Here is a 13,116-nt window from a genome sequence, read left to right as displayed (position 1 = left end):
GGAGAGGGAGAGATGGAGAGGAGAGGGAGAGAGAGGGAGAGAACATGGGGGGAAGGGAGAGGTAGAGGGAGGGAGAGAATACTTGATAAAAATCAAAGAGGAAGTTGCAGATAAGAAATTAATTCACTTACTTCTATAGAAGTGTAGACATAGTTGCAGTGGGGTATGGAGGGAGAGAAGAAGATAAAGAGGGATGGGGTATGGAGGAAGGGAGAAGGGGAGAGAGAGAGAGAGTGAGAGAGAGACCTTGTATGCGTTTTGAGAGGGAGAGACGATACACTTACATGTGTATATATATGTATATAAACATATTATATATACAATGTCATATTATATATTACATCTATTATATGAATAATATACACATATTATACAATAGCGCATATGTGCTATTTATAGTAAAGATAGCGTGTACGCGTTGTTTAATGGGAAACAAGCGCGTACACGCTTCTTACACTATAAGTACCCCGTACGTGCTTTTTAAACCATAAGTACCCTGTACGTGCTTTTGACTTTTTAGGCTTGGAAATAGGCCTAGATGACAACGCTACGGATTGGAAGTTTGATTTCCCTCCATTTCTCTCATTTTTGATGTGTTTTATTTTATCAACTTGGTTTATTGACTTTGTCATCATCAGGTTTACACTTCATAAAGTGGGTATTTCTAAAATTGCCACCATATTTTCACCCATCTTCTGAGCTTTCTAACCATATAATTTTTTTTCAATTTGAACAACAATAACATATTATTATTGAATTTCTTTTACTAGTGTCTCCATAGTTTTCATAGACATAGGTGCACCATTTTTTGAATAGCTTTTGATATACGTATCCAAATTTAAAAAACTTTATATATTATTGTAGTGCACTTGATTCTTTACAATTTAAAAAAAAAATTGTATTTTTGATTTGTTTAGTGCAACTTATGCTTCGCGCACGAATAGGGACCGAATTTTCAGGATGTGCTCGATTGGAAAAATCATAAAAAAAAATACTTACCAAAAAATTACAAAAAAATACACATCTTCTAGTGCTCACTCTTAACTATCTTTCTGCCAAAGGATTTGTCAAAATACTTAATCTAACTATGACTTTTTTATGCGCACATCAGACACTATGTTATGTTTTTCAGAAAAAAAAAACAGGGTCAGTTTTTCGTGTGCGAAGGATTTGACCCCCCTTAATCTTATCCAATTTTGAAAAAGTTTGGTGGTTTGGAAACTAGATTCAAAGTACTACAATATTTGTTCTTTGATTATTTTCATATCTTGAGTGGATGACTTTCAAATTTTGCCTCTAAGTTCAGGTTCACTTGATTTCAGAAAAAAAGTGTCCACGTATACCCCCCTTTTTGATCACCATTTTTGTGCACTTACCAGATTACAATTAGAGCGTTATCCCTATGAAAACTACAACCTTAAATGATAGTTTTTAATTTTTTTATTTTTTAATTTCAGATAAAAATAATAGAGAAGTGAGTCTATCTTCTAATCTTTATCTAATCTTTAGAGGCTTTTTTTAATCTCAAAAATATTATAGAAAATTGTAAGAGGATTGGCATTAGCTTATTAATGTCACTCGCTCACATCACTATCGTCCCTTTCTTCCTCATCAACCATCACTTTGTTGGTCACATATTGTACATCAATTTAAACATGCCTAAAGGTTTGGTCCCATGAGGGGGCTTAATATTTTCATGGAGATGGAGATCCCATGAAACAAAGAAAAAATATGCCACAAGATTATTTAGAGGGAAAATGAGTTTTTTAACTTGTTTTTATCATTTCACATAATATAAAGACAAAGCTACTATATTCATGAGACCACCAGCGTCCTTAAATTTAGGGGTTTAAATTTTTAAGTTGAAGTGCAAAATAAAATTAATGGGAAACAACTTTAAAATATTCCTAAAAATCATCAGCGACTCTATTTTTTAGGAAGCACCCTAATTATTGTTTATATGAATGTGATGGCACTGTAAAATCAGAATCTAATTACATTCTGATTTTTACTAAATTATATTCTAATTATTATATTCTGATTTTTAATTTATTTAATAAATGAATTTCGCAATCTTCTCACATGCATTCAACTGGCTGCCTTGACCCTTAGATGCCTTCCGGTCGGGGTCGTTCCTGGTTGGGGTCGTTCCCACTCCCCTTGAAACCAACGTCTAACGGGTGGCAGGAACGGTAACTGACGGAAAAATACTAACACGTGTGCGGCAAATATGACTTCCATATTTTGTCAGATTAATTCTCAGCCGTTGATCTGGCATGTTACCCCTGCCCTTCTCACAGTAGGGAAGGGAACGCCTTACACGGAATGAATTTGATTGGTATAATAAATTCCGTTCCTTGCTATTGGTAGCTATTAATAACATCTCTGTACTACAATGTCGTTGAAAGAGGTCCGCTTCTACAATCCCTCCGTAATAGAAATGACATTTTACGCTGTCATTGGCTACAATTAGAGTTCTGCATCATACTGAATTTCTGGCGGAAGTCGCGAGGAGTCAGGTGAGTTTTAGTTGTTGTTTCCATCGTCCTCCATTTCATCATTAGATAAAGATTACACCATAACAATTTTACCAGAGGAAGGATATGTAGCTCTGTACTATCTAGCATTCTAACTATATATAGCTCTGTACTATCTAGCATTCTAAGATTGAGTTTTGGTCATGTGAAAATGCCTGTTCGCTGCTTAGTTTCTTCATTGTATAGAAGAGATCTACAATAATGGCTGTTGGTAGTCTTTGATTTGATGACAAATTGCCATCCATAATATACAAAATTATCTGTTTGATATGGTTAATGGGTTTTTTGTGTTGTTGAAGGTCACAAGTTCAAATTCTATAGTGGGTAAGATATGTAGGTCTTATTTATACCATTGTTAGTGTCACTGTCAAAGAATAGATCACAAGTTCAAATCTTGAATGGGATAAGATACGTAGATCTTGGGTATAGGTTAGTTAGGTTAGTTAGGTGCCTCTTCAAGGAATACCCTGTAGTCCCATATTACTTAAATTATTCTAGACCCATATAGATCCATATGCAGACTGCCCAGTATCCTGAACTATACAAAAATCTTTCTTTCTTGAATAAAATGTTTATCAAAATATTTCCATACTTATAAACATTAAATTGAAAATTCTTATTGGCCGAAGTTTGCAATTTGTAAGTGTTTCTCTCCATTTTGCTGGACTGTAAGTAATGCCATTTCAAGAAAATAGAATGGTTTTTCTCAAGAGGGTCATTTGGGTGGATTGATGTCTAACACGGGACTTTTTATTCTAGAATCATTTTGGAAAGCTGAACCGACTTGTTGCTTCTCATACAGTTTTCTTTTGTTGCTTGTGCACAATTTTCTATAAGTTTCAGATTTATGAAGCGTGTTCTCAGATTGAAGCACTTAAAATTGTTGTTTATATCCAAATTACATTGATATATTTGACCATTTAATACATTTTACTTTCTTGATTGAATGGTTTGACCCACAACTTACAGGCCTGGGAGTTTGAGGGATCATTCAGTGTTTACGGCTGGTGAGAGTTGTCATTTTGCCTACTTATCCTTGTTACTACCTTATTCTCAGATGAATTCTCCAGATTAATTTCTCAATTTGCCCCACTATGCCACAGATTGAAGATGTTTCGAGGGTTCTTTTTCAGAAGGGAGTCCTCCAATGCTGTGCTTTCGGCAAGGGAGGAGAGGGAGGCAACAATGAGGCCAGCACAAAGGTGATGTGAACTTGATTCAGGGTTTTTTCTCCTTCACATGTTTCTTGCTTCAAAAAAGAAACTAACATATTAATAACTTTTTGTTTTTACAGATATGGTGAGGGAAGAAATGTGTCTTTGGCTAGAGACGTCTTTCTCTGTCATAGTGGCAAACAGAAAATCCCTGTTCGGAAGCTACACGAGGAGCTGACAAATAAAGGTGTATCCTGCTTCTTTGATGATGATCCTCAAAGCTTGCCACTAGCTGAGAAGTTCCCTGCTCGTATTTTTGAAGCCGCCAAGAAATGTAGAATAGCAGTACTGGTTATCTCTAAGGATTTTGTCCACTCAAAGTGGCCAATGCAGGAACTTTCTGCTTTTTTCAAAGCCAAAGGTTCTGGTAAAAATCCCCACATGAAAATACTGCCCCTGTTCTTCATGATATCCCCAAAGTCCCTTTCTGAAATTACGGAAGACAACCAAGCATGGAAAGAGTTGGGGATTTCTACTAAGATTCGGGCTGAATGGCATGGTGCTTTGAAAAAAGTAAGGTCAATTAAGGGTTTGGTGTTCAAAGAAGTTGAGGATTTGGTGGGTTTTACAGATAAAGTTGTAGAAGCCATCTGCTCCCTGCTACTTCCCCACATACCCAGTTCCATGCAAGGGCATGCACGTCAAGACCAGGTAACTCCACCACTTAACCTTACTTCTGAACAATTTTGTTTTCAAATAAGTGCCAAGTTTTTTAATATTTCCATGGTGATTAGGTTTTGCATGGATTTGCCAGCATCCCTTCAACATCTTCTTCAACCTCATTTTCCTTCAACAATTGTTATGGACGTTGTTGTTCTAGAGTATATTGCATTCTCCGTTATTTTCCATGGCCCAGTTAAGACTCCAATGGAGGACCTCCAATCAGTATGATGTGCTACCCTACAATGAGCTACCGGCCCTTTTCCAGCGGAAGTGGGGATTTTTCTTACAAGAATTATGGGTCTTTATAATTTGTGGTAAGTTCATTTGCCTCAAGGAAAGTGCTGTTTAATTCTGCTTTTCTTCTCAAATACTATTTGATGCTCAATTCTGCATCAATAAAAGAAACAGTGAGCAATTTTATTATGATTAGAATTTCAACTCTTCCTTTCTGTCTTGAATTTTAAATGTCAATATGGTGTTTGCTTTGCTTCCTTTTGATATGGATTTTCTGTATATTATATAGATACGCATTATTTGAAAAAAAATTGCAATTGAAAAAGGGTGGACGTCAATGGGTCTTTGGTCTACTGGTGAAGTTGAATGGTTCCAAATAAGTCCACTAGGAATCAAGCCTGAGTGCAAGGTTCTGACATCACAAGGGATGACACTGGAATCACATCCCAGGCGAATTTGGCTGAATGGATACCCCTCAATCCTTAGCTCTCAGAAGTTTCAGCCTATTGACTCGTGTTCACTTATCGAATAGCTAAAACTACTTTGTGAAGGACTGATTAAACTGAGTGTGCTAGCAGACTTCATGCCTTTGCTGAAATTCAGGTTTGAACCTCCATTAATTAATAGTAAAAAATAAAGGTGAACTTATTTCATAAAATGATGCAGGGTAAAGTTGGAGAGTTTCATTGAATTCAACTGAAGTTCTGTTTCTCAATACTGAAATCTGCAAGTTCAAATTGAATATGTCACAGTGTCACTATGCTGCTTGTTTGAGTTTCATTTGGTAGGTAATTTCAAATATTATAGACCTGCATTACTTCTGAAAAATACTATAGTGGAAATGTTTTGTGAAATCATATAGGACATATTAAACTTCACATTGTTGTACTTTTTAAACTCTTATTGTGTTCCTATCTATCTTAGAGAGCAGGAAAGCTATAATATGCAAGTTAAGGATGGATGGTCAAAATAGAGAAGATTGATAAAATTAGTTATCCAATGGTCTTACAGGTATACTCCAGATAAAAGAAAACTATTGAAATTTTGGTGGTGGAATTGTATTAAGAAGAGTATCTTAAAATTGCAGATTTAATGTTCTAAATTTAGTCATAGATTTACAGAGAAATGGGTGAAAAGTGAATATAGATCTCCTACTAATAGTCATATAAATCTTATATTTCCGTGTATGTTTTCAGTCTAACTTTGACAGAGCATCTTTACCAAATGCTTGATGTGGTTGAGCCCTATATGGCTTGATTGCACATTAAATTATATAGTTTAAATTAGACTAAATCTTATTGGAAGTCCCTCTTGAAGAAGAAATCATGTGATGCTCAAATATAATCTTGGAAACAGTGTTTTATTTTTCTTCAAAAACAATGACTCATATTAACGAGGTAACACATATTTAGTTGTGTTTTCATTTATTGCTTTTGGCAATCAAGCAACTAATTATATCACACCATTCTGTCCTGCACTTCACTCTTGGCATGACAGTGATTTCCAATTCTCACATTCTTTGCCCCTCTGTGCCTGAGTCAAATATGCGAAGGTTATTGCAATAGAATCAATTTATTTATTAATTTTCCTGCATCAAAGAACACATTTACATAACTTCGTAATTTACATAACAATCGTATGTCTATTCAATTTATATATTACAAATTGTTTCAAAAAAAAAGCAAGACTTTAGAATTTTTTTCTAAAGATAAATATCCTAGCAACACAGTATATAAATGATTAAATATAGTGTTTTGTATATATAATATCTCAAATACATCTCACATATAAATCTTAAGTTATTTTTTATGAAGAGCTATTCAATGGTTCTTTTATTTATGAATTATTTATTTTATTTTAATAATATTTAAAAATAATTTTATTGCTAAATAGTTATTTTATAATTTTTATTTTTAAATTGTTGGTTACATTTTATTTTTATTTACATGATAACATTCTTTCTCATAATGTAAATAAACATTAATTTTTATTATAGTTATATATTTACTTTAAGAGTTGTTTTTTTATTTTAAAATTATTTTATTAATATTTATTAAATAATTATTTAATATTTTAAAAAAAAATTATATGTTTTATTTTTATGTACACAATAACATTATTCCCATTGATGTCCCTACAACACCAAATATTCTTAAAGGGAAGTATGATAGTATGAATAATTACAAAGAGCTCTAGTTTTGATAAGGGACTTCATTAATGGAGATGTATTCCAACACATACAAGAATGGAAATTGGCTTGGGATGTCTGTAATAATTATGAGACCTATATGATTCCCATTCATACTTGGGATTTAACTTAGTTGTAGTTGAAATTATCCAACCTTGAATAGAAGAGTGGTGATGTAATGAGTTTTACTTTGGAATTCAAGTCATAAAACAAGATGTTGATATCTGTAATGAAGTTGATTTTTATCTAATAGCCTTAAAATTGGTACAATTTGAAAATAATTTTGAAAAAAAAATTGATAACATCCATGAAAATGTGTCTTGGTCAATCAAATGCAAAGATCCTAATAAAAAAATATTCTTCTTGAGGTAACCATATTGATTTATGAGGTAGAGGCCAATTGAAGAATAAAGGAATAAGAGTATAAATGGTAGAGGATACTTTCAACGTGACAAACAAAATGATAGTCTACATAGTTTGTAGTGCAAATAGTGTAGTTGAGAAGATAGTCATGAAGCTCATGAATGTAAAATATTATGAGATAAAATAGAAAATTATTTCAAACAAAAAGATACATGATGATAAAGCATTAAGAGTAGTCCAATTTGCATGTGATAATGATACGATGAATTGGTAATTTTTATATTAGAAATTATATCTTATATACTTTATTATTTTGAAGATTTTTGTGAAAGTGTTTGTAGTCTTATCTATTGATAGATAAAATAAATTTGAAGCATGTTGGAGAAAGAAACATTCAATTCAAGTTGTCCATGTTAGAGCATATTTAGCTATTAGTTGTTTTTTAACAGCTAGTTATGTTTTTTTTTCTAATTTAGTTCTTGTGCATTTAGTTTAGCTAGAGTTGAGCTTTATTTAGCTCTCATGCTTGCACTTTAGTTCTCCTAAATTTAGCTTAAGACATCTTTGTGCTTTCTTTTATAAGCACCTCATTGTAAAATTATAATTCATTTTGTATTCTTTATTTTTGAGTAATATAACATTCATTTGTGCAAGGTGTTTTGTTTTCCATTTGATCTTGCAAGTGCTTGTGTTGCAAAATTCAACGTAGTATTAGAGAGTGGATTCGGCAAGCCCCTTCTCAAGCTTTGAGAGGCCTCTTTGTTTAGAAGTGTTGCAAGGTCTTAGATTTGTTTTTTTGTGGATTTGGTGGTGGGATCTCTTTTTTTTTCATCAATTTTAGAGTTTAAACGGGCATCGCCATCACGTTCGCAATGTCAAAAAGCCTAAGATCAACTATCGTTTTGTCAAAATTGGGGCTTGAAGTCAAATTGATTGAAGGTATTGATTTTAAGGTGTGTTCTAAGGTCAGCCAAAAATCTAATCAGCTTGGGATGAAACTAACTTCGTCATTGTGCTTAGAAGGACCAAAAATCCCTAAAACACTTGTCAAATCATCAAAATTTGACATCAATAAATTTGGAGCAATTTTTCATTTCAGATTTGGAAGAAAAAATATGAAGGCAAAAAAAAGGCTTTTGGTAGATACGTAGCACTGTGCAGACCAAGGACAAGTGACATCAGCACTTTTTGGTGGGATTTTTGGTGACCCCACCTAAATTTAGCCCTTTATCAAATTTATCAATTGATCACTAAAATTAGTAGAGCTACAAGGAATCTCAGTGGAATCTTGAAGAATATTTTGTTTTCGCAAGGGGAGGTCCACATCAACCGTTTAACCACCACTTCTGATCAATTTTTTTGGTTTTTGATGTAGATCCAGACTTGCGAACACCACAACCAGCAAGAACATGAAACCCACCACATGAAACCCGCCACAGAGAAATAGCCTTAAATTTACTGCGTTGATCTATTCATGATTGTAGTTTTGTTACTCCTAATGACACTTACAGACCTCCAAAACCTATATTCTTCTATGAATAGCTATACTAGTAATATATTACTAGTTATGCTTCCACATTTTGGACATCCATAAACGTTGGAAATTAAAAAAAAAAAAAAAATTCCTTCAAATCCTTCCAAACAGTGGACGCTGGAACGGTTTCTGCCGCGTAATTTCGTAGTCCTACTCGAGCCAGGCTTTGCGTTTTGGGAAGGTAATTGGAAATTTTGGGTGGGTGTCAATGTGCCAGGATCGCATTTACATTTTCATACCTGCATACCAAACGCGCTGTCTGTAAAGGGCCTTTCAAATTAATCACAGTGGAAGGTTTTGTGGGCCATCTTGGAATCGCCCACCTAAGCCTTTCTGCAAACAAAAGAAAAGATTTTTTTTTTTATGTTTTTGTTTTTGCCTCTATCGCCCTCGAATCTACGAGGTGGTTCACCATTAATATATAATTCGCGCATCCTTATCCTCAGAGGTCAACTAGAGTTCGAGAAGATCACTGCGTCAGGTTTTATGATTTGCCTTCTTTAGGTGCGTTTTTGTGCAGGCCCCTATTTAGATGATGCGGTCACTATTATGTTCTACTTTTTAGACAAAATGCATTTGCAATCCATTGATATATTTGGCCATTTGTTGACATTCACATGATTAAAGGCTCGAGAGTTTGAGGGGTCATTCAGTGTTAAAGGCTGGTAAGAGGAGTCGCATTGCCTCCTTATCCTTGTTACCGCCTTCTGCATCAGATCAATTCTCCAGCTTATATGTCCGAGTTAGTAAGATGGCACGAAGGATTTTTTTCAGAAGGAAGTCGTCCAATGCCATGCTTTCAGCATGGGAGGAGAAAGAATCAATGATGGGTCCAGCAGTAGCACAAAGGTGATGTGCACTTGATTTCATGGATTTTCTCTTTCATCTGTTTTCTTGAGTCAAAGAAGAAACAAACCAACATATTAATAACTTTTTTGCTTTTTACAGAAATGGGTCTGTGCCTAAAGATGTATTTCTCTGTCAAAGTGGGAAACAGAAAGTCCCAGTTCGGGAGCTACACAAGGAGCTGACAAATAAGGGTGTATCCTGCTTCGTTGATGAGGATCCTCAAAGCTTGTCACTAGCTGAAAATTTCCCTGCTCGTATATTTGAAGCCGCTGAGAAATGCAGAGTAGCAGTACTGGTTATCTCCAAGGATATCATCCACTCAAAGTGGCCATTGCTGGAACTTTCCAATTTGCTCAAAGCTAAAAGTTCTGGTAAAAATTCCCACATGAAAATACTACCCTTGTTCTTCATGTCATCGCAAAATTCCCTTTCTGATTTTACAGTAGACAATCAAGCATGGAAAGAGTCTGATGAGGATCGGGTTGAATGGCATGCTACTTTAACAGAAATATGATAATATGTTTGTTATTTCTTCTAGATTTAACTGTGTAGATTTTTATGTTGCGAACGTTTCAGATTAAACATCATGATCTATCATCAGAACAAGAGAGCAAGTGAGAAAGCAAGAGAGCAGAATATAATGATATTAACAAGTGATAGTTTTTAAAGATCTACTTCCTCACATACCCAGTTCTTTTAAAGGGCATGCATTCAGGACCCTCTAACTCCACCATTTGACATTACTTATGGACAGTTGTGTTCTAAAATAATTGCCTTTAAAAATTTCCATGGTGATTTGGGTTTGCATAGATTTGCCTGCATCCCTTCAATACCTTCTTCAGCCTCATCTTTCTTTAACAACTTGTGGACGTTGTTCCAGAGTATATTTTAGTCTCCATTATTTTATGTACACCAGTTGAGATTCCAATGTAGGACCTCCAATCAGCATCATGTGCTGCTCTACACCGAGCCACTCGCCTTTTTCAGGGAAAGTGAGGATTGTTCTTACAAGAGAGTTATGGATCTTGATAAATTTTGTAAGTGAATTTGCTTAAAGCAAGACTCTGTTAAATTCTGGTTTCTTCTCAAATCTCATTTGCTAAATCGGGATAGTTTATTTTACGTTTAGAAATTACAATTCTTCCTTTCTGTCTTTGAAATCTTAGTTGCTGTTCAAATTTGCATCAATAAAAGAAATTCTGAGTAGTTTATTTTCTGTTTAGAAATTACAATTTCTTCATTTGTCTTGATTTATAAATGTCCATATGATGTTAGCTTGACTTCCTTTTGATAGGCATTTTCAATATACTTTATAGATAAGCACTATTGAGAAAAAAAAATGCAAGTGAACTTCATGTAATTGCTCATTTTCTTTCTCTTAAAAAGCTATATTTCAACCTAAGATTTGTGTTTCTATATCAGATACCTAAAACAACTTTGTCCATGAGAATCCAGAATGCCTTCCAGATATCACGCAGTGGAGCAAGTATTGAATTTTCGGTGCTGGAATTGTAATACAAGAACCGTCTTAAAATCATAGATTGAATGTTGTAAAGTTAGATATATATTTGCAGTGAAATGGGTGAAAAGTGTATTTAGTTCTCCTACTACCAACCATATAGATCTCATATTTCCCTCTATGTTTTCAGTCCTACTTTGACTAAGCACCCTTACCAGATTCTTGATGTGGTTTACAAATTTGAGCCATAAATGGCTTGATTGCACGTTAAACTATATTTTAAATTAACCTAAATCTTATTGAAAATCTCCCTCGGAGAAGAAAACACATGAACACTTTTCTTCTCGAAAACAATGACCAATAAGAGAATGGTGTAAATATTCATCTTAATGAGTTGATCTCTTGAGTTAAGACACTTTTTTGTTTTGTTTTTAGCTTTTGTAGTTTTAATTTTTAATTGCTTGGGCAATTAAACTGTGCTTTTTACTGCCTATAAAATAAGAAAGTGCATCTTCATTTTTTCACTAAAAATGTTACACCATTCTGTCTTGCACTTCAATCTTGGCCTGACAGTGGAATCAAAGGCAAGGCATAATAGTAAATTAATTTTGCTAGTGGGAGACAGCATTCTATACTGTGAAATTGCATTAAAGATTTCTCTATTGTAGTCTATGAAAAATTGTGCAGCAATTCAGTATCTTTTTCAATTTGACATCTTTCCCAGTGAATTAAGAGATCCAGATGTGATACTGTAGACAACATGGTCTTGTATTAATATTCAGCAAATAGTGCCTCTTTCTTAAATTTCAACCACTGAGTAGTATGCAGTTTATTTGTGTTACAGTCCCAAAAATCTGCAGAGAGTCATAAGTTGTATATTGTATGTGAATTTTTTAATTTAAGAAACTATTTTCTCATACAAAGCCTTTACATCCAAAATCTGAATATTGTTGAGCTATGGTCTTATATTTGTTGTTGGAGTGTTCATGGATCTGTGATCACTGATCTATTGGTCTTTTGTGACCAGTCCATTGTTGATCCTTGAGTAACTTATTTTTGAAACAGACGGGGAAAAAGGAAGCATCCAATTTCACATTCTTTTCTCCTATTTGTCCTAGGAGTATTTAATTTTTTTATTGTCCTGCTTCAAAGATGGCAAGCACAAAGTATTTTAATTTTGTTTTCTATCTCTTGTTTTATGGGAAGAGAGACAATGAATATAATGGTGTAAAAAAGTTAAAAACAGTCAACAAAATGTTATAGAGATATTTAATTGAATAGTATATCTATTTTTAGAAATATCCATTTAATCTAGATTGATTTATATTATATATTTGTAATTTTATATATAAATGAATAAATACAAAGATTTGTGGGTAAAACTGTGTCACGTTTGAAGCACAAGTGAATTTAAGTAGTAAGGTTTATCTTGTAAAGGAAAAACACTTAAATTTATTGAAAACGTAAATTTATACGTAAATGCATCTATTTTAAAATGTACATGAGGTGTCTGTGGGTCGTTTGCCTCCCATATTGAGTAACTAACAGACTTGAGACATTATTCTATAATTTTTTATTTATTTAACCATGATTTTATTTTACTTTAGAATTATTTAATTATATTTATTAAATAATTATTTTATAAATATATGTTTTTTGTTTTTATGTACAATATGCATTTTTCTCTTTAATATGATTAGTATAATGGTATAATGGTATTGCCACTAGTATATAAAATATTATAAATACATCAGTCTAAAAATGCATAAATTATCAATTTTGAGTTTTTTTTTTTTAATTTACTTAGAGATTTATTTTTTACTTAAGAGTTATTTTATGTTGGTATGAATAAGGTATGTTGTCTAACTAGTTCATTAGTGGATGTGTAGACACCTAAAAATGTCTCATCACTAACATCTAATTATTTGTCTTTATTAGTTAAATAATTATTTAATTATTTAATTAATGCAATTAAATTCTTCTAAATTAACTTAATCATCACATTTCATCTTAATAATTATCCAATTTCTATCTTAATCTTTAATCATTCAACCTCATTTTCTTATATTAATTTT

The 13,116-nt window shown here is 33.2% G+C and overlaps 1 protein-coding gene across 4 annotated transcripts; it reads left to right on the top strand.

The window, feature by feature from the left end:
- Positions 1 to 2,310: 2,310 nt before the first annotated feature.
- Positions 2,311 to 11,424, top strand: LOC131873527 (uncharacterized). 4 transcript variants are annotated; one of them, XM_059216362.1, is made up of 9 exons: positions 2,311 to 2,519; positions 3,507 to 3,544; positions 3,641 to 3,739; positions 3,832 to 4,402; positions 4,486 to 4,728; positions 4,938 to 5,251; positions 9,361 to 9,582; positions 9,682 to 9,953; positions 11,005 to 11,424. In XM_059216362.1, exons 6-9 carry the CDS (start codon positions 5,232 to 5,234, stop codon positions 11,010 to 11,012), a joined length of 522 nt encoding a protein of 173 aa, XP_059072345.1. In that variant the 5' UTR covers positions 2,311 to 2,519; positions 3,507 to 3,544; positions 3,641 to 3,739; positions 3,832 to 4,402; positions 4,486 to 4,728; positions 4,938 to 5,231; the 3' UTR covers positions 11,013 to 11,424. The 4 variants fall into 4 exon arrangements, 2 of the variants coding, with proteins under 2 accessions (XP_059072345.1, XP_059072346.1); XM_059216363.1 differs by lacking the exon at positions 11,005 to 11,424 and adding an exon at positions 10,159 to 10,656; XR_009371454.1 differs by lacking the exon at positions 11,005 to 11,424 and having other exon boundaries at positions 2,324 to 2,519; positions 9,682 to 10,126.
- The last annotated feature ends 1,692 nt before the right edge of the window (positions 11,425 to 13,116 follow it).

This window comes from Cryptomeria japonica, unplaced genomic scaffold (assembly GCF_030272615.1).
Source record: "Cryptomeria japonica unplaced genomic scaffold, Sugi_1.0 HiC_scaffold_1913, whole genome shotgun sequence".
Lineage (NCBI taxonomy): Eukaryota > Viridiplantae > Streptophyta > Pinopsida > Cupressales > Cupressaceae > Cryptomeria > Cryptomeria japonica.
The sequence above is the reverse complement of the archived record's forward strand: the minus strand, read 5'-3'. Positions and strand labels throughout refer to the sequence as shown.

Excerpts from the sequence above, each read along its gene's own strand:
- LOC131873527 (XM_059216362.1), top strand. The coding sequence starts at position 5,232 with ATGCCTTTGCTGAAATTCAG. Across the intron at positions 5,252-9,360 it reads ATGCCTTTGCTGAAATTCAG|GCTCGAGAGTTTGAGGGGTC; the intron begins GTTTGAACCTCC and ends ACATGATTAAAG. Across the intron at positions 9,583-9,681 it reads GGTCCAGCAGTAGCACAAAG|AAATGGGTCTGTGCCTAAAG; the intron begins GTGATGTGCACT and ends TGCTTTTTACAG.